This window comes from Poecilia reticulata, chromosome 15 (genome assembly GCF_904066995.2).
Source record: "Poecilia reticulata chromosome 15, P_reticulata-male-v2, whole genome shotgun sequence".
NCBI lineage: Eukaryota > Metazoa > Chordata > Actinopteri > Cyprinodontiformes > Poeciliidae > Poecilia > Poecilia reticulata.
In genome coordinates, this window is record NC_088844.1 from 29960277 (window position 1) to 29984517 (window position 24241).

The following is a 24241-nucleotide window of genomic DNA, read 5'->3' on the forward strand; positions in this document are numbered from 1 at the left end:
CAACAGAGCAGAACCTTTTCCTCGGTTCTTCCAGAACTTTCCTGCAGAACCGACCCATCAGAACCAGAGCCGCAGGGCTGCAGCGTCCTGAACCGGTTCCACTGCCAGGTTCTGCTCCGGGCTTCCCGCAGAGCCGTGAGCAGACGGTCCGGTACCAGAACCCGGCAGCATATTGGACCCGGCAGGGGGGCGGGACAAACAGAACTGAGTCAGCATTTCCTGCCGGGTCCGTTCAGGTTCTGTCTCTGCTCAGCCCGTCTCTGGTTCTGGCTCCCTCTGATCAACACTGGCCCGTTTCAATCCGGACGGGTTCCGACCCGTTTCACCAGCGAGCCGCTCGTGGTGCTGGTGGGAGACGGCCGGTCACCATGGCAACCCAAACATCATCAGGCCGGCTGCATCCAGGCGACAGAACCAGAACGGTACCGGTTCTGGTCCGGAGCCCACAGTGACACCTGGTGGTGGAGGCGGGAACAGCAGCGATCAGAACCAGTTAAACCAGGAGAGCAAAACGTTCTACAGAACCGGTCAGCTGAGCGGGATGTCCATCATCATCATCATCATCATCATCATCATCAGACCCATAGGAGGCTGCTGAAATTTGATTGGTCCGTTTGGACCCAGAACCACAACCAGAACTGTTCCATGTATCTGACTGTGAATAAAATGATGATAAAAGGTTCTGGTTCTGTCCTGAGGTTCTGGTTCTGTCCTGAGGTTCTGGCTCAGGTTCTGGTTCTGGTTCTGTCCTGAGGTTCTGGTTCTGTCCTCAGGTTCTGGTTCTGGTTCTGTCCTGAGGTTCTGGTTCTGGTTCTGGTTCTGTCCTCAGGTTCTGGTTCTGGTTCTGTCCTCAGGTTCTGGTTCTGTCCTCAGGTTCTGGTTCTGGTTCTGTCCTCAGGTTCTGGTTCTGGTTCTGTCCTGAGGTTCTGGTTCTGTCCTCAGGTTCTGGTTCTGTCCTGAGGTTCTGGTTCTGGTTCTGGTTCTGTCCTCAGGTTCTGGTTCTGTCCTGAGGTTCTGGTTCTGTCCTCAGGTTCTGGTTCTGTCCTCAGGTTCTGGTTCTGGTTCTGTCCTCAGGTTCTGGTTCTGTCCTCAGGTTCTGGTTCTGTCTTGAGGTTCTGGTTCTGGTTCTGTCCTCAGGTTCTGGTTCTGTCCTGAGGTTCTGGTTCTGGTTCTGTCCTGAGGTTCTGGTTCTGTCCTCAGGTTCTGGTTCTGGTTCTGTCCTCAGGTTCTGGTTCTGGTTCTGTCCTCAGGTTCTGGTTCTGTCCTGAGGTTCTGGTTCTGGTTCTGGTTCTGTCCTCAGGTTCTGGTTCTGTCCTCAGGTTCTGGTTCTGTCCTGAGGTTCTGGTTCTGGTTCTGTCCTCAGGTTCTGGTTCTGTCCTCAGGTTCTGGTTCTGGTTCTGGTTCTGTCCTCAGGTTCTGGTTCTGTCTTGAGGTTCTGGTTCTGGTTCTGTCCTCAGGTTCTGGTTCTGTCCTGAGGTTCTGGTTCTGGTTCTGGTTCTGTCCTGAGGTTCTGGTTCTGTCCTGAGGTTCTGGTTCTGGTTCTGTCCTCAGGTTCTGGTTCTGTCCTGAGGTTCTGGTTCTGGTTCTGTCCTCAGGTTCTGGTTCTGTCCTGAGGTTCTGGTTCTGGTTCTGGTTCTGTCCTGAGGTTCTGGTTCTGTCCTGAGGTTCTGGTTCTGGTTCTGTCCTCAGGTTCTGGTTCTGGTTCTGTCCTCAGGTTCTGGTTCTGTCCTCAGGTTCTGGTTCTGTCCTCAGGTTCTGGTTCTGGTTCTGTCCTCAGGTTCTGGTTCTGTCCTCAGGTTCTGGTTCTGGTTCTGTCCTCAGGTTCTGGTTCTGTCCTCAGGTTCTGGTTCTGGTTCTGTCCTCAGGTTCTGGTTCTGTCCTGAGGTTCTGGTTCTGGTTCTGTCCTCAGGTTCTGGTTCTGTCCTCAGGTTCTGGTTCTGGTTCTGGTTCTGTCCTCAGGTTCTGGTTCTGTCTTGAGGTTCTGGTTCTGTCCTCAGGTTCTGGTTCTGTCCTGAGGTTCTGGTTCTGGTTCTGGTTCTGTCCTGAGGTTCTGGTTCTGTCCTGAGGTTCTGGTTCTGGTTCTGTCCTCAGGTTCTGGTTCTGTCCTGAGGTTCTGGTTCTGGTTCTGTCCTCAGGTTCTGGTTCTGTCCTGAGGTTCTGGTTCTGGTTCTGGTTCTGTCCTGAGGTTCTGGTTCTGTCCTGAGGTTCTGGTTCTGGTTCTGTCCTCAGGTTCTGGTTCTGTCCTGAGGTTCTGGTTCTGGTTCTGTCCTCAGGTTCTGGTTCTGTCCTGAGGTTCTGGTTCTGTCCTGAGGTTCTGGTTCTGTCCTCAGGTTCTGGTTCTGGTTCTGTCCTGAGGTTCTGGTTCTGTCCTCAGGTTCTGGTTCTGGTTCTGTCCTCAGGTTCTGGTTCTGTCCTGAGGTTCTGGTTCTGGTTCTGGTTCTGTCCTCAGGTTCTGGTTCTGTCCTCAGGTTCTGGTTCTGGTTCTGGTTCTGTCCTGAGGTTCTGGTTCTGGTTCTGTCCTCAGGTTCTGGTTCTGTCCTCAGGTTCTGGTTCTGGTTCTGGTTCTGTCCTCAGGTTCTGTGGCACCTGGATATCTTCCGCAGGAGTTTCCGTCAGCTCTCGTCCCATAAGTGCCTGGAGGATTCCTGCATCTTCTGCGCCCTGAAGGTGAGTACCAGGAGCTCGGCCCGGTCCTGGCCCGGTTCCGGCCCGGTTCTGACCCGCTGTCTGCTCTCCTCCAGAACATCTTTGCCCAGTTCCAGTTCAGCAGTGAGAAGGTTCTGCCGTCCGACGCGCTGCGCAGCGCGCTGGCCAAGAGCTTCCAGGACCAGCAGCGCTTCCAGCTGGGCATCATGGACGACGCCGCCGAGTGCTTCGTAAGGCCGGAACCGGGCCGGGACCGGGCTGGAACCGGGCTGGAACCGGGCCGGGACCGGGCTGGAACCGGGCCGGAACCGGGCTGGAACCGGGCCGGAACCGGGCCGGAACCGGGCTGGAACCGGGCCGGAACCGGGCCGGAACCGGGCCGGGACCGGGCTGGAACCGGGCCGGGACCGGGCCGGAACCGGGCCGGGACCGGGCTGGAACCGGGCCGGGACCGGGCCGGAACCGGGCCGGAACCGGGCTGGAACCGGGCCGGAACCGGGCTGGAACCGGGTGGTTTGATCGTACCTTCACTCTGGTTCTGTGTTCTCACAGGAGAACATCCTGATGAGGATCCACTTCCACATCTCAGACGAGACCAAGGAGGACGTCTGCACCGCCAGACACTGCATCCCACACCAGAAGTTCGCCATGACGCTGTTGGAGCAGGTGAGGAAGACGGGGAGGACAGGGAGGACGGGGAGGACCGGGAGGACGGACAGGACCAGGAGGACGGACAGGACCAGGAGGACGGGGAGGACGGACAGGACCGGGAGGACGGGGAGGACAAGGAGGACGGGCAGGACTGGGAGGACGGGGAGGACGGACAGAACCGGCAGGACCGGGAGGACAGAGAGGACGGGCAGGACTGGGAGGACGGACAGGACCAGGAGGACGGACAGGACCAGGAGGACGGGGAGGACCAGGAGGACGGACAGGACCAGGAGGACGGGGAGGACGGACAGAACCGGGAGGACGGGGAGGACAAGGAGGACGGGCAGGACTGGGAGGACGGGGAGGACGGACAGAACCGGCAGAACCGGGAGGACAGAGAGGACGGGCAGGACTGGGAGGACGGACAGGACCAGGAGGACGGGGAGGACAAGGAGGACCGGGAGGACGGGCAGGACCGGGAGGACGGGGAGGACCAGGAGGACGGACAGGACCAGGAGGACGGACAGGACCAGGAGGACGGGGAGGACAAGGAGGACCGGGAGGACGGGCAGGACCGGGAGGACGGGGAGGACGGGGAGGACCAGGAGGAGGTGTGTTGGTCTGTAGAGCAGGTGAGACTGACCTGGTGTTCCCCCCCCCTGTCCCTGTCCCCCTGTCCCTGTCCTCCTGTCCCCCTGTCCCTGTCCCCCTGTCCCTGTCCCCCCAGTGTGTGTGCAGCAGCTGCGGAGCGTCCTCCGACCCGCTGCCCTTCATCCAGATGGTCCACTACATCTCCACCACCTCGCTGTGGTGAGTTTTTGTCAGAGCCGCCATCTTGGGCTCCAACGCTGTAGCTAGGCAACGCCTCAGGGTTGCCCTGGCAACCAGACACCCGAAGTGCTTCTGCAGCAGGTTCAGTGAGGCCAGGAGGTCGTCCAGCTTCTATACACGCATTTCTAGACCTGAAGTTGGAGGAAATGAATCAGAATCCAGTTAAAAACCAAAATGAAGTATTTAGTTGAGCGACAGACGACCTGATGAGACGAGTTTCACCAGAATGACGTCCAGATCAGATGTTAATATTCAGCCCAGACCAGCACAGAACTTTTACCTGAATAATGGAGATTTAGCTTTGAAACCAGCTGCATTTCAAACATCAGCAAACAAACTAAAGTAAAATCGTTGAAACGTCCTGGAGGAACCGAGTCAGAACCAGGAGAGGCTGGAATAAAACTAAAAACACGCTAATATTAACCTAATGAAGTCAAAATATGATTAAGTTTTAATCGTAGCAGAATAAGTTTAATAAAACGAGAATGAAATAATGCAAACATGAGGGGATGAATGAATCCTAATGAAATGGGTTTGTTGTTGTTTCCTGGCGCTACGCTCTGCTGGATGCTGATTGGCTGATCGGGTCGGCCTGCTTCCTCCTCCTCCTCCTCTTCCTCAGCAACCAGGCGGTGAAGATGCTGGAGTCCAGAGAGAATCCGACGCCCAGCATGTTTGGAGAGCTGCTGCGCAACGCCAGCATGGGCGACCTGCGCACCTGCCCAGTAAGGCTGATACTGGTCCCAGACCTGATACTGGTCCTGATACTGGTCCAGATACTGGTCCAGACCTGATACTGGTCCAGATACTGGTCCCAGACCTGATACTGGTCCAGATACTGGTCCTGATACTGGTCCAGATACTGGTCCAGATACTGGTCCAGATACTGGTCCTGATACTGGTCCAGACCTGATACTGGTCCAGATACTGGTCCAGATACTGGTCCCAGACCTGATACTGGTCCTGATACTGGTCCAGACCTGATACTGGTCCTGATACTGGTCCAGACCTGATACTGGTCCTGATACTGGTCCCAGACCTGATACTGGTCCCAGACCTGATACTGGTCCAGTCCCAGTCCAGATACTGGTATCAGACCTGATACTGGTCCAGACCTGATACTGGTCCTGATACTGGTCCAGACCTGATACTGGTCCAGATACTGGTCCCAGACCTGATACTGGTCCAGATACTGGTCCAGACCTGATACTGGTCCTGATACTGGTCCCAGACCTGATACTGGTCCCAGACCTGATACTGGTCCAGTCCCAGTCCAGATACTGGTATCAGACCTGATACTGGTCCAGATACTGGTCCAGTCCCTGATACTGGTCCGGATACTGGTCCAGATACTGGTCCCAGACCCGATACTGGTCCTGATACTGGTCCTGATACTGGTCCAGACCTGATACTGGGCCTGATACTGGTCTCAGTCCAGATACTGGTCTGGATACTGGTCCTGATACTGGTCCTGATACTGGTCCAGACCTGATACTGGGCCTGATACTGGTCCCAGACCTGATACTGGTCCTGATACTGGTCCTGATACTGGTCTCAGTCCAGATACTGGTCCAGATACTGGTCCTGATACTGGTCCCAGACCTGATACTGGTCCCAGACCTGATACTGGTCCTGGTACTGGTCCAGACCTGATACTGGTCCCAGACCTGATACTGGTCCTGATACTGGTCCTGATACTGGTCCCAGACCTGATACTGGTCCTGATACTGGTCCTGATACTGGTCTCAGTCCAGATACTGGTCCAGATACTGGTCCTGATACTGGTCCCAGACCTGATACTGGTCCTGGTACTGGTCCAGACCTGATACTGGTCCCAGACCTGATACTGGTCCTGATACTGGTCCTGATACTGGTCCAGACCTGATACTGGGCCTGATACTGGTCCCAGACCTGATACTGGTCCTGATACTGGTCCTGATACTGGTCTCAGTCCAGATACTGGTCCAGATACTGGTCCTGATACTGGTCCCAGACCTGATACTGGTCCCAGACCTGATACTGGTCCTGGTACTGGTCCAGACCTGATACTGGTCCCAGACCAGATACTGGTCCAGATACTGGTCCTGATACTGGTCCCAGACCTGATACTGGTCCTGATACTGGTCCAGACCTGATACTGGTCCCAGACCAGATACTGGTCCAGATACTGGTCCTGATACTGGTCCAGACCTGATACTGGGCCTGATACTGGTCCCAGACCTGATACTGGTCCTGATACTGGTCCAGATACTGGTCCCAGACCTGATACTGGTCCTGATACTGGTCCTGATACTGGTCTCAGTCCAGATACTGGTCCAGATACTGGTCCTGATACTGGTCCTGATACTGGTTCTGATACTGGTCTTGATACTGGTCCCAGACCTGATACTGGTCCTGATACTGGTCCTGATACTGGTCCAGATACTGGTCCTGATACTGGTCCAGATACTGGTCCTGATACTGGTCCCAGTCCTGATACTGGTCCCAGACCTGATACTGGTCCTGATACTGGTCCTGATACTGGTCTCAGTCCAGATACTGGTCCCAGACCTGATACTGGTCCTGATACTGGTCCTGATACTGGTCCTGATACTGGTCCTGATACTGGTTCTGATACTGGTCTTGATACTGGTCCCAGACCTGATACTGGTCCTGATACTGGTCCTGATACTGGTCCAGATACTGGTCCTGATACTGGTCCCAGACCTGATACTGGTCCCAGACCTGATACTGGTCCTGATACTGGTCCTGATACTGGTCTCAGTCCAGATACTGGTCCTGATACTGGTCCTGATACTGGTCCTGATACTGGTTCTGATACTGGTCTTGATACTGGTCCCAGACCTGATACTGGTCCTGATACTGGTCCTGATACTGGTCCAGATACTGGTCCTGATACTGGTCCAGATACTGGTCCTGATACTGGTCCCAGTCCTGATACTGGTCCAGATACTGGTCCAGACCTGATACTGGTCCTGATACTGGTCCAGTCCCAGTCCTGATACTGGTCCCTCCTCAGAGCCGGTGCGGCCAGCAGCTCCGGATCGCCCGGGTTCTGCTGAACAGCCCAGAGATCGTCAGCATCGGCCTGGTGTGGGACTCTGAGCACTCGGACCTGGCCGAGGACGTCATCCACTCCCTGGGAACCTGCCTGCGACTCGGAGATGTGAGGAGCCGACCCGGAGGTGAACCGGGGCGCGGTGGGCAAACGGGCTGACCCGGTTCTGGTTCTGCAGCTGTTCTACAGGGTGACGGAGGAGAAGGCCCGGCGGGCCGAGCTCTACCTGGTGGGCGTGGTCTGCTACTACGGCAAGCACTACTCCACCTTCTTCTTCCAGACCAAGATCAGGAGGTGGATGTACTTCGATGACGCTCACGTGAAGGAGGTGAGACCCGAAACCAGCCGGCCCGGTTCTGCTGTCGGTCCCAGTGAGGTCCAGCCTTTACATTGTACATATAATTATAATATTCAGAATGTCTCAACACTGTAAAATATTAAAAAGCATAAAAGCGTTCTCCCAGCTCTGCTTCACGCCGTTCCTGTTTTATAAATCAGATTTTAAAGGATTCATGACTGGCTGAACGTGTTGCCTAAATATGTCGCAGTTTTCCCATTACTTCAAAAATCTGCATCTTTTGTTATACTTGTCACTCATGGAGTGATGACGTCACTGATGACGTCATCAGGTCCGGTCTGTACCGGAGTCTACACAGGAAGGCTAAGTTAGCCCCAGTAGTTGTTTATCACGTTGCGTTTGACTGGACTCATGTTGGATAATAAAACATTTGTCACTATCGGCTATGGTAAAAAAAATAAAAATAAAAATTGAGACAGAATCTGGATAATTTCCCACATGAAAGAAAGGAGAGCGCAGTGCGAGCCGGAGCAGAAACACAACAAGGACCTGAACTGGACCCCGGACACTTTGAGCCATTTATACCAGCAGAACCAACGAAGCTAACAGGTGATGCTACCTTAACGAGCTAAAATAAACGTGGTGCTGAGACGGGCAGAGCTGGACGCTCTTTGAGATGCTAACAGGAGCTACAGCCTGCGGTACTGACATCACTGATCCAACCGGACCCATGGAGGTCCGGTGTCGGTGGTGTGACTGTTAGCCCCGCACCGCAGCACAGCTGATGCCGAACTGGACACAGCGCTACAGACGCTGGGAGAAACGTCACAGACAAGATGCTAATGCTAACAGAAATGCTAACGGAGCCATTACTACTGGAAATGCTAACAGAAATGCTAACGGAGCCATTACAGCTGGAAATGCTAACGGAGCTATTACAGCTGGAAATGCTAACAGAAATGCTAACGGAGCCATTACTACTGGAAATGCTAACGGAGCTATTACTACTGGAAATGCTAACAGAACTGCTAACGGAGCCATTACAGCTGGAAATGCTAACAAAAATGCTAACGGAGCCATTACAGCTGGAAATGCTAACAGAAATGCTAACGGAGCTATTACTACTGGAAATGCTAACAGAACTGCTAACGGAGCCATTACAGCTGGAAATGCTAACAGAAATGCTAACGGAGCCATTCTTCTCCGTTAGGTTATAATAATACCAGAAACATGTGAGATAATAGAATAATGTCATAATAACTATGAATAAAATCGTATTAAACCAATAGTAAAGTTCTAAAAATACCAAAACTAAAGTCATAAATATGAGGACAATGTCAGAGAATAAAGTCATATTTTACAGTGTAACTGATAATGAATCTGTAGAAATAATCAGATTAGGATGAAGGATCTGCTCCTCTTCCTCACTTCAGCTCACAGTCACATCTCTCTCTCTCTCCTGCTCTAGTTTTTCATTCTTTCTTTGTGAAACAGGAAATCCCTCCATTGTTTGTTGGTGCAGCTGGTTGGATCAGAGGTCAGAGGTCAGATCAGTGAACACTTTTCACCCACGCTGCAGATCAGCTCCCGTCTCTTTCTGCCTGTTAAGCAAACCGTTACTGTCTTTGCTCCGGTCCGGTCCGGTCCGGTCCGAGCGTTGCTTTGGAAAAGGGCTGGAAACGATAGAGAGAAAAGAAAAGCTAAAGGAGGAAGAGGAAGTTTTTCTTCCTTCACAGAGACGGTGAGACGCTGCTGGCAGGATTCAGATCATGTTAAAACCAGCTGGGTTCGTTTCCGGAGGAACGTCAGAAACTGGTTTGGTTTTTCTTTAGTTTATGGAAAGTTTTCAGTTGGAAGTGGATCCATCCGAGTTCATTCAGAAAGTCAACACTGAAGCTAACCGATGTTAGAGTGAGCGACTAAAATGCGATAACTCAGAGTATTGTTATTGTTGTTATTGTGAATAGTTTGTTTCTTAGGGTCACTGGATGGAAATTCAACCGTCGTTTCCATAGAAACCGATTCTAGTTGAATGAATCTGAGGCTCAATGTGAAATCAGTGTGAAAATCTCTCTGATTTTCATGCCGACTCTGAAACATCCCATAATAGTTTCATGCTTCTGTGTTCATATGAATCAGAAGCAGAAACATTCGTTCCCATGGAAACCAGAGCAGAGCTCAGGTCTCCTCCTGGTTTTCCGGTGGTCGGTTCCGGGATTAGCCCTGAGAACTGGATCCAGTCCAGAACCGGACCTCCAGCGTTCAGAGGTTTCAGTGAACAACACGGCCTTGCTGTTCCCCTCCCCTCCCTGTTTCTGCTGTGCCCTCAGATCGGGCCCCGGTGGAAGGACGTGGTGTCGCGCTGCATTAAGGGCCGCTACCAGCCGCTGCTGCTGCTGTACGCCGACCCGCGCGGGACGCCGGTGACCCTGCAGGACCTGCCGCCGCGCCTCGACCTGCAGCGCCTCCACAAGGCCGGCTACGACAGCGAGGACTCGGGTAACCAGGAGCCGCAGACACTCGGCCTGCCGCCGCTACGGCTGCAGGGCTACCGGCTACCCTACAGCCAGTAGCCCTGCAGCCGGTAGCCCTGCAGCAGCTAGCTGCTCTAGGGCTACCGGTAGCTGCTCTAGGGCTACCGGCTACCCTACAGCCAGTAGCCCTGTAGCAACTAGCTGCTCTAGGGCTACCGGTAGCTGCTCTAGGGCTACCGGCTACCCTACAGACAGTAGCCCTACAGCCAGTAGCCCTGTAGCAGCTAGCTGCTCTAGGGCTACTGGCTACCCTACAGCCAGTAGCCCTGCAGCATCTAGCTGCTCTAGGGCTACTGGCTACCCTACAGCCAGTAGCCCTGCAGCAGCTAGCTGCTCTAGGGCTACCGGTAGCTCTCTGTGCTTAACTCATAAATGACCCATCGCTGCCCCCTGCAGGCCGCGAGCCGTCCATCTCCAGCGACACTCGAACCGACTCGTCCACAGAGAGCTACTGCGGCCGCCAGTCCTCCCAGTCCTATCATGACGTCGTGGCGAGTCGCTGCTCATCCGACTCCCAGGGAACGCTGGTCTGCATGGAGAGACCCGACAGAACGCTGCACGCCTCCCTCTGCAGCCTGGACGCCATCGGTACCAGACTGTCCTCTGCTGTCCTCACTCACTGCTTCACTCATTCATTCATTCACCGTGTTGCATGATGGGTAAACCATCCCATAATGCCTCTCATTGTAAGGCCATGTGGCGGATGAGCAGCCTCTGAGGAAAGGAGGCGGGGCCGCAGACAGGAGGCGGAGCTCCAACAGGTCGCGGCGAATCAAACCAGAACCCGATCCGCCATCAGCAGGTTACCACAGCGATGGTAGGCGGGGCTTAGATTAACGAGGAAAATAAATTATAATCTAGTGAACAGGAAGGTAGACTCACCTGAACACAGAGATCAGAATAAAGAGTTTATTACATCAGTTAGTTTATAAAATAAAACAAGCAGGTGATGAAGATGTTTGATTTAATCTGATTAATCTGGTTTAAGATGGTTTGAGCCAGATTAAACCGGTTTAATCCGGTTCAGACTGGTTTAATCTGGTCCGTTCTTCATGTCCTCATTCTCTCGCCTTTGGCTCCTCATCGCTGCTGTCCTCTGTCCTCCTCCGTCTCTCCTCTCGTCCTCTACATGTTTTTCTCCTCCGTCCTCCAGGAGAAACCTTAAAGGAGAAGCAGGCTCCTCGGCACCTCCCCAAACCTTCATCCTCCTCCTCATCCTCAGCCAGTCGCCTCAGAGACTTTAAGGAGACGATGACCAACATGATCCGGCCGCTGTCCTCCTCGTCGTCCTCCTCTCTGCCGGCCGCCGTCCTCTCCTCTTCGCTCCCGGCCTCCTCCTGCTCCAGCCAGCACCTCCCTGCTGCAGACGCAGCTCTGTGCTCCTCCTCCGCTCCAGTCCAGGACTGGGAGGCCGACAGCACCAGCAGCGAGTCCAAGGCCAGCTCCTCAGGAGCAGCAGGGAGGTGCCGGCCGGCGTGGAGGCCTCGGAGGGAGACGCTCAACATCGACACCATCTTCACGCGCGAGCGGCGGAGGCAGGCAGGATACAGCCCGCTGGGAGGAGGAGCCTGTGAGCCCGATGGGGCCCAGACCGCCTCCTCAGGCCAGGAGGAGGCGCCGTCCATCAGAGCGGCGTTCTCCCGGACTCTCCCCAGCTCCTTCAGAGGGCCGCAGCTCCCTGCGCCTCCTGCTGCTCCCAGGCTGATCCAGAGGATGGAGAGCGGCTACGAGAGCAGCGAGAGGAACAGCGGCAGCCCCGTCAGCCTGGGAGACAGGTGAGACTGTTGGGCCCGAACCCAGAGGTGAAAGGTCACCACAGGGAGCTGGTTCTGAGCCCCAAACAACATTCATGAATTTCAGGTCTCTGGGGACCTTTGACCTATGGCTTCAGACGTCACTCTCTGGTTCTGGGTGCTGTTGGAAAGAATCCCATCCCATAATATGATCATCTGTGTCTGCAGGGAGAGTGGTGTGAAGAAGCCTTCCTCCTCTTCCTCCTCCTCCTCCTCAGGACCCTCATGGAGGAGCCTCAGGTCAAAGAGCAGCGGCGCTCTGCTGCAGGACCTCGCCTCCTCCAGCAGGGGGAGCCTCGGTACGACGGCTGCCGTCTGTAGGTCCTGATCCAGAGTCTGTCTGTAACCTGCTGTTCCTGCTGCTGCAGCGCCCCCCGCAGGCCGCAGCGAGCTGGACGAGCTGCAGGAGGAGGTGCTGAGGAGAGCCAGGGAGGAGGAGCAGCAGCGGCGGCAGGAGAAGGAGAGGGAGGAGGCGCTGGGCTTCAACCCCAGACCCAGCAAGTACCTGGACCTGGACCAGCTGCAGATCCAAGGTAACTCAGGTTCTGGTGGCTCAACCAGGAGTTCAGACCAGGATGGTGATCCCTGCCTGCTGGGTCTCCTGTTGTTCTGGTTCTGGTTCTGTTGGACTCCAGCACCTGCTGACCCTCTGAGCATGAGAGACGATGGCTGGATAAACCCTGTCCAGAGGTCCGGCTCATCCATGTTCATCTGGAGTCTAACTGGTGACGGTTCCCCAGCAGAGAGCTGCTGCCGGACCGGACCGGAGCGGATCCTCCAGAACCTGAAACGGGTCCCGGCTGGTTTCCCTGTGCAACCAGACTCTGGTCTCTGAAACTGATCTGGACTTTGTGTCTTGGAGCTTTGCTCTGCCTGAAGGAGCCTCATCATGCTGAGAGCTTCATAGGTCCGCAGGAGGTTCTGATGGGTCCAAAATGGACCAAGACGTTACACCACTAACCGTCACCTGGATCCCTGATGCCTCTCCAGATGTTTTCTGTGGTATCTGCTGCTGTAGCTCAGCTGCTTCACGGTTCCTCCTGTGATTTGGGGGAATAGTTAAATCATTTTGATCAGGAGCAGAAACAGACGGGCCACTTTGACCCAAACAGCCCGGAAAAAAGTCCAAACTTTCCACATGTCTGAAGATTCCCTGGATCTCCAGTCCAGTCGTGTTTTAATTACTCCAGATGTGTTGAGAGTCCAGAGCTGGACGACATGGAGACCAAACTGGACCAGTGAAGCATCAACACACAGAAATGGATTCATAAACATCCTGCTGGTTCTGATGGGTCCAGTTCCTGTGTTTTCATCCAAACCCCAACACGGTCGGCCTCATGGGGGTGATCTGACCCGATCGGCCCGACGGGTCAGAGGAATGAAACCGGAGCTGATTGGTTCATTGATGATATTAACATTTATTAGAAACAATAGTTTTACATTCAGACGTGACCCAGAGCTTGTTACTGTGTGTGTGTGTGTGTGTGTGTGTGTGTGTGTGTGTGTGTGTGTGTGTGTGTGTGTGTGTGTGTGTGTGTGGTCAGCAGATAGAGCAGCAGGAATGTTCTCCACTGATCTGCTGAACAAACTCAAACTGAAACACAAAGGAAGTGATGAACAAACAGCTGCCATTGTTACTGACAGTGTGTGTGTGTGTGTGTGTGTGTGTGTGTGTGTGTGTGTCCTGCAGGTAAAGGCGACAGCTTTGACAGGTGTGTGATGGAGGCGGAGCTCCTGTTGGACCAGTCTCTGCGCTTGGAGCAGACGGGTGACGTTGCGGCGGCGCTCTCTGCGGTCAATGAAGCCGTCTGTAAGCCCCGCCCCCTTCGTGGCTCCGCCCCTTCATAACGAATCTCATTCCTGCAAATGGTAGCTAGACTGTGTTCATGATCTGGAACCAGAACCGGGCTCTCCGGTCTCTCAGGGGAACCTTCGCTCCTGTTTCCAGTCATTCGGGTCGATCGGCTGGTTCTGGGTTCTGATCCGGTCCAAACGACCTGAAGCCTGCAGCAGCAGTCTGAATGATGAGAGTAGATCAGTCCTGGATCCTGAACCAGAACCTTTGGCCCGGTTTCTGTTTGATTTCCTGGTTCTGACCCACAGCGCCACCATGAGGCCGCATCGCCTCCTGATGTTCCACTTCCTGTTTCCTTTAACCATTTCTGCATGACCTCATCACAGCGTGTTATTATTTATGCATCTTTTCTTTCCCATTTATTCCTTTTCCTTTGTTATTTTCTGTTTCCATGGTTACGTTTTCCTGCACCGCTGCAGCCAAGCTGCGGCCGGCGGCGGCTGAGGGCGGATCCGGTAGCCACAGCCGGCTGCAGCGCTGCATGAGGAGATGCCGCAGCCTGCAGCAGCGCATGCTGCAGCAGTCAGAGGCAGTAAGACAGGAAGCAGAGCAGCAGGAGGAGCAGCAGACGCTGGAACAGCCCAGGTACCACCTGCTCTGCTCAGCCAATCACAGCTCAGCCTGTCGGGGCGCAGTGCTGCCCCCTACTGTCAGATCAGAGGATGAGCTGCAGGATCAGAGTGGAGCTGCTGGATCTTTTTTCCATTTCTGTGAAATGAGTTTTAAATCAGACAGGTTGACATCATGATGTCTAAGCCCCGCCCCCTCAGAGCAGCAGGTGACCTTCCTCTGGGTGACCTCAGTCTTCTCTCCGTCCTCTGCAGATCAAAGCTTCTCCCGCTCCCAGTACTTCTGACAGACAAGCCGGGCGACCAATCAGCTGCCCATCAGGACCACCAGGCTCCTCCCCCTTTCACCTGCCTTGTTAAGCCCCTCCCTCCTGCATCAGGTTTGCCCTCTGACCCCACCTCCAGCAGGAGCCCCTGCTCTGGCTTTGGGAAACCCCTCAGTAGCGCCAGGTCCCTCCCTGCTCTCGCTGTGGAAACCTACCTGGACGCCGTGGCTCCGCCCCCTCCACAGGAAGAGGCGTGGCCTGACCCGTCACAAGCCCCGCCCCCACATCGGCCCTGTTCCCAAACTCCATCACCTGCTGGAGGTAACAACAGGTGTCATGAGATGATGGAGGATTCAGGTAACTCCAGAAACAAACAGGCCACGCCCACAAGCCCAGCCCCGCCCCCTTCCTCCTGCCCAACCAGGAAGTGGTCCTGTTTAACTCCGGAGCAGCTGGATGATTCTCCATCTATCAGCTCCACCTTTTACTCTCCCTCAGGCTCCGCCCCCACTGTGGGCCGGCCAATCAGGAGCTGCTCCCCACCAGCCAATCAGGCTCTCAGAGCCGCCCTGCCTGTGCAACGCTGGGCTGAAAACGTCAACACATACTACAACTCCCAGCTTGCAGCAGAGGGGGAGGAGTTATCTGAGCTGGAGACGCTGTACCAGGCCAGCCTGCAGGCTCCCAGCATGCCGCGGGGCAGCCGTGGAGTCAGCCCGCAGCCAGGGGGCAGCAGAGCAGGTAGGAGCACCGACGGGCAGGAACTCCTCCGATGTAGACATCAGCATGAACAGCTTCTGTTTCCGTTCCAGCGGTGAGGAGAACGCCGTCTGGATCCAGACGCTCCAAAACGCCGACGGCCGAAATCGAGAGAAACGCCTACAGGAGACCGGCCTCACCTGGAGAGCAGGTAGAGCCCACAGGAAGCTGCTGCCAACACCAGAACCCAGAGACAGCTGGGCCGTGGTCAATGAGCTGAGCAGAGTTCTGGGTTTTTACAGACATCAGGACCTGGTTCTGATCCACATGAGAACATTTTCTGTTTCCTGCTGCAGTCGGTTTTTATCTGAGACGATTTCTGGTGGTTTAGCTTTGATGAGTCTGGAAGTAAAATCCTGAAACTGAAACCGGATTCAGCCTGAAATGGAATCAGAACCTTCAGCTGGAGTCGAATTAAATTCATCCACAAGTTCTTCCTCATAGATTCACAGCTGAACTCTGTGTCCTCTGCAGCCCCCTGCAGGCGAAGACCAGAACTACAGCGCAGAGAACCTGCGACGCCTCGCTCGAAGTCTGAGCGGAACCGTCATCGGGTCGAGACCGCAGAGCCTCCAGCAGAGCCTCCAGCAGAACCTCCAGCAGAACCTCCAGCAGAACCTCCAGCAGAGCCTCCAGCAGAACCTCCAGCGCAGCTGTGTAAGTCACACAGGTTCATGCTGCCACCTGGTGGTGACATGTCGTCACTGCAGCCACATTCAGCAGGTTCAGTCTGAGGTCAAAGTTCAGCAGGTTTAACATCAGGTTTAGTTTCAGATTCAGTTCTTCTCCTCCATGTTTGGCCTCAGGCTGCTGGTTAAACACCCATGTTTGGTTTAGTTTTGCCCTGAGCGCAGTCTGCCAGGCGCAGCCGGCCCGGTCAGCCGGCCCGGTCTGCTGACCCGGTCAGCCAGGCGGCGCCGGCCCGGTCAGCCGGCCCGGTCAGCCAGGCGGCGCCGGCCCGGTCAGCCGGCCCGGTCCGTCCTGAACTCGGCCTGCAGGAGTCCTGATGTCTTCCTCAGGCTGAACGTCGCCGCCTGCTGACAGACTCTGATCTGCTGAAGCTACGGTGGCTCAGAGGAGACATGTCCTGACAGGAAGTCGGATCAGAACATTTCAGGGTTTGTTCAGTTCATCATTAACCGTTTCTCCTCTTCCCTCCATCTTCATCCCCCTCCTCGTCTTCCTCTTCACATCTGAAGGACCCCCCTGTGTCCAGGCCCCCCCTCAGACACTCGGACCTTCACTGCTCCTCTTCCTCCTCCTCCTCCTCCTCAGATCGCTCCTCCTCCCACCGACTCCACGGCCCTCCGGCTCCACGGCGCCCCCACACGCAGACGCCGCGCCCCCCCCCCTCCTGGGGACGCTCAGGTAACCGTTACCCTCCACATTCACCTGCTCTTCCTCCTCCTCCTCCTCACTGACTTCCTGTTGGGTTCAGTAGGAACTGGTTCATGTTCAGGACTGAACATAAAGTCTTCAGTCGTCATCATGGCTGACGTCCTGCGCTCTGATTGGCTGAGGAGTATTGCATCACTTCCTGTTGCCCTCTGACCTGATTTATTTAACAGAAACAAGTTGAAACATATTTTCTGTTCCTACTTTTTAGGAACTGCTGAGCCTCGCTAGGCTAGTTAGCTTAGCACTAGCTTTGTTAGCTTAGCATCAGCAGCTGGGAGCTCCACAGGAAGCATCCATCCAGAACCACCGACCCGTTTGAGTTTCTCCTGCTCAGAAACACGATCAGAACCGAGACGGAAGCAGCGATTGGTTCTGATTGGTTCTGATTGGTTCTGATGGGTTCGTCTTGTCTGATTGGTCGGTTAACTGGACTTTAACCTGATCAACTAGTTTTAACCGGAACCAGAACCAGGCAGGTGTTCTCCAGGTGAACCTGCTGACTCTGCTCTTCCTCCTCCTCTTCCTCAGGTTCTCCTTGGCACCAGGTTCTGGTTCTGCCTGACAGCGGTCCGACTCCCTCAGCTCTCCACAGCGTCGCCATGGGTTACGCCACTCTTCCTCGCCACGCCCCGCCCCCCTCTTCCTCGTCTTCCTCCCTCCCCAGGCCCAGACCCGGTTCTGCTGGTTCTGCTGGTTCTGCTGGTCCACAGCGTCTCCTCGCCGACCCGGTTGCCCCCCACCGCCATCATCAGGCGTCACTTCCTGTTGGAGGAGCCGGCGCTGCTCCACGGCGCCCCCGTGTGTCAGGAGACGTTCCTGCTCAGCCTCTGCGCCTGGACGTTCCCCCGGAGACGGACTGGCGGCGCCATGTGGACCCGCGGGCCGCCCGGTACCAGCAGCGCCCCCAGTGGACAGACGGGCTCTGCCGGCAGCTTCCTGCCGACCCGGATCGTCCTTCCTGCCGACCCGGCCGGCCTCTGTGGCCCGGTGCCGGTCAGGCAGCAAACGGTGGGGGAGAGGTCAGCAGGTTCATGGAGGTCAGAGGTCACGACCAGAACCTGAACCTTAGAGGAGGCAGAAGAACCTGAGCTGATCCAGATCCTCTCTGAAGAACCAGAACAGAGCTGGATCAGAACCAAAGCCAGCAGAACTCAGTCCAGATGTGGACCCGGGTCTCCTCCAGAACCTCCTCCAGAACCTCCTGTGTTCTGCTGGACCCGTGTGGCTCCAGCTGAGCAGCAGAAGAAGAAAAGACTTCCTGTGTTCAGCTGACCAGAACCCAGATGTGGTTCTGGTCCAGTGTAGATGTTCTGCAGGTTCTGGTTGTTGGACTGCAGAGCTCATCGGGTTTCCTGTGGGATCTACTTCCTGTCTCCTCGGCGTTCTGATTGGTTCCTGCAGATCCTCTGATGTCACTTCCTCTGGTCAACATCCAGTTTTCCAGTCATTGTTACATGGAGGAGCTGCTGACTCCACCCGGCTGGCGCTGACTCCACCCGGCTGCTGCTGACTCCACCCGGCTGGCGCTGACTCCACCCGGCTGCTGCTGACTCCACCCGGCTGCTGCTGACTCCACCCGGCTGCTGCTGACTCCACCCGGCTGGCGCTGACTCCACCCGGCTGCTGCTGACTCCACCCGGCTGGCGCTGACTCCACCCGGCTGGCGCTGACTCCACCCGGCTGGCGCTGACTCCACCCGGCTGGCGCTCCAGGTGGGCAGAAACAAACTGCAGACCAGCTGTAGGTTCTGCAGAAACGACTCGGATAAAGTTCTGCTTCCCATCATGTCAGTTTCTGGTTCAGATTAAAGATCTCCATGGAAACGATTCTCGGGTCATCATTCAACCTCATGTTCTGGTTTGGTTCTGAGCATCTGGGTCGGTTGAGCCCAGAAGGTTCTGGATGAGCCCAGAAGGTTCTGGATGAGCCCAGAAGGTTCTGGATGAGCCCAGTTGTGCAGGTTTTCAGTTTCAGGTAGAGAATCTGAATGAAAGAGGAAAATAAAGATTTTCCACTTTTGACCTTCAAGACATGAAGTGAAACTGCAGGAAGATTTAACATCTGAAATGTTTAAAAATGATCAACATGTCGATGAAAGCAGGAGTGGAAATTCTCACCCGCCAGGCCAAATGCGGGTAAAAGTATTTAGTGACGTGTAAATTGGAGCAACGAAAAAAGCTCCATTCAGTTTGAACTTCTGTCCAGGGGAGGACTGACCGTCCGGGCAGAACATTGGTTCATTTCATTGACGGACATTGGGCTCATCCAATGAAATCCCTCAGTCCTCCTTGGCCCGCCCCTCCCCTCTAAAGTTACATATAGAGCCATTTCAGCTAACGGCTAGCTGCTAACGGTTAGCTGCTAACGGCTAGCTGCTAACGGTTAGCTGCTAAGCGGAGTCCCAGAAAAGTGATCGGATGCGAGACCGGGCGGGTCAGAGAAACTACAAGCCCGTCCAGAAAAAATGGTCAAACTAGCCGATAAGTTTACCTCACAGTCTTTGACCGCCGGAGCAGAGAAGAGAAAAGGCGGGAGGGCAGTGAGTGGGGAAGCTAACACTAAGCTAGCAGGCAGACTGGAAAACTGGGATATCAGGAATAATGACGGATAATGAACACGTTCTGAAATGTTTCCAGTAAAAACAAGAATAATTGAATTTCAATAGAAAACGTAATAAGGGGAAACAAACAGAACAGTTAGAAAACAGCTTTTTTGATACAATTTTAAAATGTTTAAAAAGTCACTAGATGCGTCTTAATGCTATCTGGGGGAATAGTAGCCACAATGTGGAAATGTTCAAAGTTTGCTGTTAGTAATTACTTCAAGTGAACTTATTGCACTGCATCTCTGTTAAGGTGTCCATGCTTTTTGTTAAATTAGTTTGTATACATTTATATGTACGGTAAACTTATTGTCAGTAAATCGGTTTTCATAGAGTTGAGAATAAATCGTATATTTTGTAATCGAAGGGAAAAAATCAGTGGCTGGTAGAGAAAAGTTTTAATTTCCATCCCCGAATGAAAGGAATGAATGAAAGGAATGAATGAAAGGAATGAATGAAAGGAGAAACAGAGAGAAACAAAACATCCTGATAATCAGTCAGACGCTTTGACTGGAAACAAAAACAACATGAGGATCCTGGAATCATCCTGGAATCATCCTGGAATCATTCCAGCTTTAAAGGACTGGAGGAGGACAAAGTTTCCAAGGAATCATTAGAGTTTCAACCAGAAACAGAATCCATGACCTTTGCTCCGGCTCTCATCTTCCCCACACAGAGTGGTTGTAGAGGGAGGGACTCCCTCCTCTCTGTCCTCACACTGATCCATGCTGCTGAATTCACTTCAGCTCACACACACTTTCTAGCTTCACCTGCAGAGGAAACACACATCATTCATCAGCTCTGATCATCTTTACATCATTAGAGCTGGAAACAGATCAGCTGCTCCTCCTCTGATTGGCTCTTCTTCTCTGCCGCCTATCAGAGGAAGCTGCATCAGCTGCTGCACTTCTACCATCAGTCCACTAGATGGAGACATGGAGCTACATTACATTCACTGATTCAGTCCATGAAATAAAATAGTTCCTGATGTCCTCAGTGATCTAGTGGGTTGGACATCACGTGACCTGCTGTGGGCCACATGCGCTGCTGCTTTGCATTGAGTCAGGAATATCAGCGGTGGGAAAATGACGCATCAACCAAGGAATCTGAAAAATATACAATATATAGTTACACTGCTTAGTTAATGGTGTTGGTTGCCATGGCAACGAGTCTGCGTGTAACGTTAACAGAAAAAAATAATCATTTCTACATTTTCCCCTGATGCATCATTTGATACTCAGATCCATCATCAAATGGGATGAAATGTTTCATAAAGACCAAAAGTTTGTTAGATTTTAAATCATGGCTCCAGCAGAGACAATTAAAATTAATTATTGGTCAATATGAGACAGAAATTCACTTTACAGAACTGACAGAAATACTTTATATTTATATTCAGAGAATATATTCCACCAGCTTTAGGCCACATTTTATAACCCAGTAATAAATAACTCCAGCCAGATCTGCTGAGTCAGCAGGACTAAAGGTTTATTCCAGCTGTGGAATCAGAATCACTGAACGGAGAAAGTTTCATTATTTTTACACAGAATTTACTTATTCTGCTTTTGAAATGTTTAAACATTTTGTTACAGAATCTCATGTTTGTTTTTATCACTGGATAAAATCAGACAACAAAAGGAAACTGTGATAATTCACAAAAAATATCACTGAATTATGAAACGTTTCATCTGTGGAATAGATGATTCCACACATTATGACATTATAGTTCCTATGATCCCATCACCCAGTGAAACTTATTGCTTCCATTTGAACACATTACTTCATGTTTTAATAGCTGCTACAGGCCGTTTTAATCTGACCAGTCCAGTCAGACTCGTCCTGATCACATGACCTGGACGGATCAGAGGAACATCAGCGACCCGGTTCCTGCTGCCTGGTTCTGATCCGGTTCTGACCACTAGAGGCTCCAGCTGCCGTTTCCTTCTATGATTGTTATAATTAGCATTTTATTTTGTAATTCATTAACTTACATTCTAAATAATTTGAGCTCATTTAAAAAAAATCTTATTACCAAGTTTAAAACTGGATTTTGTCCCCAGAGAGCTGGGTCCGGCCCGTTCTGTCGTCATGACAACTGCTGGAGTAAAACCTGCCGACACGAAGCCGAGAATGGAACCTGGATGTTTACAACCCTGACCTCTGACCCCGGTGACCAGGCAGAATAAGGACTCGGACTCAGCATGTGGAACCAAACTGTTTATTCCTCCAGAGCTCTACTTGTCCTCCGGCTTGTTGAAGCAGTAGGTCAGGCAGCATTTGCCGCAGTAATGGCGGTCGAAGTGACTCGCCATGAAGACGCCGGCGCCGCATTCGTCAGCTGGACACTCGCGCCGCAGACGGTGGATCTTACCGTTCTCATCCACCTGCAGACAGAAACGGTCAGCTGCTGAAGGGAAGAGACCCTGACTCCAGAAGCCCCGCCCCCTGACCCCAGTAGCCCCGCCCCCTGACCCAGAAGCCCCGCCCACCTTGTAGTACTTGAGCACGGCCAGCTTGACCTTCTTCCTCTTGTGTTTGTTCTTCTTGGGCGTGGTGTAGGACTTCTTCTTCCTCTTCTTGGCGCCGCCTCTCAGCCGCAGCACCAGGTGCAGAGTGGACTCCTGCAAACAGGAAGCAGGTCAGAGCGCCACCTGCAGGCCACCAGAACCAACACTGAACCCGTCCAGAACCATCCAGATTCTCTGCTGCAGCTGGTTGGTAAAACGTTCATTTGGAGAAAAAGTGACGATTAAAGCAGAAAACCAGAAAATCTGATTCAGCTCCTGATGGTTTTACACCAATTATTACAAATAATCTGCAATTTAGCATAAATGATTCTGATCGACTCCAAGGAAAAACATGGCAGGGATCTATGGAAATGTTTTAAACATTAAGTTTGTTTTATCAACTCTTCACACCATCAGACTGAAGGTGAAACATGCAGGTGATCAATATGCAATAATCATGTATGATGACAAAATGATTGTTAAAATCTGTAGAACAGGATCAATAACATGTCCAGAGTTCAAATTGTCCTTCAGTGTCAGTAAGAAAAGCAGATCATGTTCTGTTGGCTTCAGGAGCCTCGACACTGGACACACTGGACACTCTGGACAGACAGACTGACCCCAGGTTTCCTCAGTGATGCATCAAACTGACCAGAGGTGAAATGTCTGACCTGCTCCATTAAAACCCTCCAGTTTAACTTTGTATATCATTTAATTAATGTGAAGATAAAGTCATCAAGGCTCATGACACCATGAACAGCCACAGACAAACAGTAATTAATTATGTATGATAGCGAATGTCTGGTTTATTTTGGTTTGCTTGAACTTTGAGGCTGAAATAAATTTGCTATTTCCTATAAAATTAGAATAAAACCTTCAGAGTTCAGTTCAAGAAATGAACTACAACATTTCAACTGAATCTGTTCAGAAGAATCGAAAGCTGCAGAGTTCTTCTCACCTTCTGGATGTTGTAGTCCGACAGCGTCCGTCCGTCCTCCAGCTGCTTCCCAGCAAAGATCAGCCTCTGCTGGTCAGGAGGAATTCCTGCAGGAACATCAGCGACAATTTAAACAACCTGGAGAAACAACAACCTGGAGACCCCCTTCAATGACCTGGAGACCCCCCTCAATGACCTGGAGACCCCCTCAATGACCTGGAGATGTTTCTAATTTCACCTTGAGGAAGCCTGGAATTGAACCAGCAACCTTTCTGAGCAGCAGATAGCCTGTCTTCTAGATGAACAGCCAATCAGAGCAGACTATCAGCAAACATGTCTGAACCTCCAGAAACAGATAAACAGTCACCTTTAGTTTAGAGAAACCCTCCAATATCCACTTATAGATATGAAGTTTAATACCTTCATTAAAATGTTGTGAAAATTCTCCGATGTGACTCAGTCTGTAAATATTCTTCCAGTTAATGACATTTGTCTTAAGTCATCACTCCAGCTAATTTCAACAAATGATTTCATTTTGTAAAGACATAAAAAAAAACCACAGGAAGTTGGTGAAAAACTGTAAAAGTGCCTTTAAAAATCTAAACTATGTAGACATTTTTAATATCAGAAGTATAGTAACTAAGACATTTGTTGTTCATAGGAACTTCTTCCTCCAGGTTTCATTCAAAGTGCAGCTGGACCTCATTCAGAGGCTGGACCTCATTCAGAGGCTGGACCTCATTCAGAGGCTGGACCTCATTCAGAGGCTGGACCTCATTCAGAGGCTGGACCTCATTCAGAGGCTGGACCTCATTCAGAGGCTGGACCTCATTCAGAGGCTGGACCTCATTCAGAGGCGTTCAGGGTCACCAGGATCAGTCAGAACCACCGGAATGGATCGACCGCAGCAGCTGACACTCACCTTCCTTGTCCTGGATCTTAGCCTTGACATTTTCAATAGTATCTGAAGGCTCAACCTGGAAAATAAAAACATATGTAACCTGATGGCATTGAATAAAATCCCTGTATAAGCTCCAACACCGAGTTCTTCAATCTGCTCCGTCAAAAACGAGCCTCTGCGGCTACACGTGTTCGCTGCTCTACCAACTTTAGCAACGTAGCTTCAGTTTAGCCGCTTTTTATGACCAACCGGGGCATTATTACGTTATACATCAAAATAACAATCAGGAAACAAGCTTAATATGTGCTCATTTAAATAGTAAAGCTCCGATTAACAGCAGTAAGTAAACGCCGCCACCCTCCATCACGCTCACCTCGAGGGTTATTGTTTTCCCCGTGAGGGTTTTCACGAAAATCTGCATCGTGAGGTTCGGTCCACCTGTACGGAAACACACGGAGAGACTATCGGAGCCCACTCAGATTGAAAACTGATCCAAAATGCGGTTATATTTTATTAAAAAGTGATAAAAACACGCAGCGCCACTTACCACCGGTTCACTCCTAATGGCGGATCCTGAGAAGAGGACCTCAAAGGGGAAAGAACGGGGTTTCCTACACGCGATTCAACGGAGGTAGC

General features: G+C 52.4%; 2 protein-coding genes and 1 long non-coding RNA gene across 8 annotated transcripts in view; 1 reads left to right on the forward strand and 2 right to left on the reverse strand.

Annotated features, from left to right (window-relative positions):
• Nucleotides 1-18484, forward strand: part of usp54a (ubiquitin specific peptidase 54a) — a 30845-nt gene extending 12361 nt beyond the window's left edge. For 2 of the 6 annotated variants that reach the window (XM_081616547.1, XM_081616546.1), the window contains exons 3-22: nucleotides 2575-2667; nucleotides 2742-2876; nucleotides 3199-3312; nucleotides 4025-4107; nucleotides 4751-4853; nucleotides 7148-7294; nucleotides 7365-7514; nucleotides 9815-9983; nucleotides 10415-10606; nucleotides 10710-10835; nucleotides 11172-11793; nucleotides 11980-12110; nucleotides 12180-12344; nucleotides 13502-13621; nucleotides 14086-14251; nucleotides 14491-15242; nucleotides 15314-15411; nucleotides 15735-15917; nucleotides 16460-16628; nucleotides 17187-18484. In XM_081616547.1, the coding sequence (XP_081472673.1) occupies nucleotides 2575-2667; nucleotides 2742-2876; nucleotides 3199-3312; nucleotides 4025-4107; nucleotides 4751-4853; nucleotides 7148-7294; nucleotides 7365-7514; nucleotides 9815-9983; nucleotides 10415-10606; nucleotides 10710-10835; nucleotides 11172-11793; nucleotides 11980-12110; nucleotides 12180-12344; nucleotides 13502-13621; nucleotides 14086-14251; nucleotides 14491-15242; nucleotides 15314-15411; nucleotides 15735-15917; nucleotides 16460-16628; nucleotides 17187-17746 (4278 nt within the window). In that variant the 3' untranslated portion in view covers nucleotides 17747-18484. Of the gene's footprint in view, nucleotides 1-2574; nucleotides 2668-2741; nucleotides 2877-3198; nucleotides 3313-4024; nucleotides 4108-4750; nucleotides 4854-7147; nucleotides 7295-7364; nucleotides 7515-9814; nucleotides 9984-10414; nucleotides 10607-10709; nucleotides 10836-11171; nucleotides 11794-11979; nucleotides 12111-12179; nucleotides 12345-13501; nucleotides 13622-14085; nucleotides 14252-14490; nucleotides 15243-15313; nucleotides 15412-15734; nucleotides 15918-16459; nucleotides 16629-17186 lie in introns of those variants that run through there. The other 4 variants (XM_081616548.1, XM_081616549.1, XM_081616550.1 and 1 more) reach the window with 4 other exon arrangements.
• Nucleotides 18485-21464: 2980 nt separating this feature from the next.
• On the reverse strand, nucleotides 21465-24240 carry rps27a (ribosomal protein S27a). Its single transcript, XM_008430469.2, has 6 exons — nucleotides 24153-24240; nucleotides 23979-24043; nucleotides 23627-23681; nucleotides 22726-22811; nucleotides 21750-21881; nucleotides 21465-21644 (listed from the first exon to the last, which is right to left on the reverse strand). The coding sequence occupies exons 2-6, from the start codon at nucleotides 24024-24026 to the stop codon at nucleotides 21495-21497; spliced, it is 471 nt and encodes a 156-aa protein (XP_008428691.1). The 5' UTR covers nucleotides 24027-24043; nucleotides 24153-24240; the 3' UTR covers nucleotides 21465-21494.
• On the reverse strand, nucleotides 23295-23620 carry LOC145555172 (uncharacterized). Its single transcript, XR_014091265.1, has 2 exons — nucleotides 23532-23620; nucleotides 23295-23405 (listed from the first exon to the last, which is right to left on the reverse strand). It is a non-coding gene; the product is annotated as an uncharacterized LOC145555172 (long non-coding RNA).
• Nucleotide 24241: the final 1 nt, after the last annotated feature.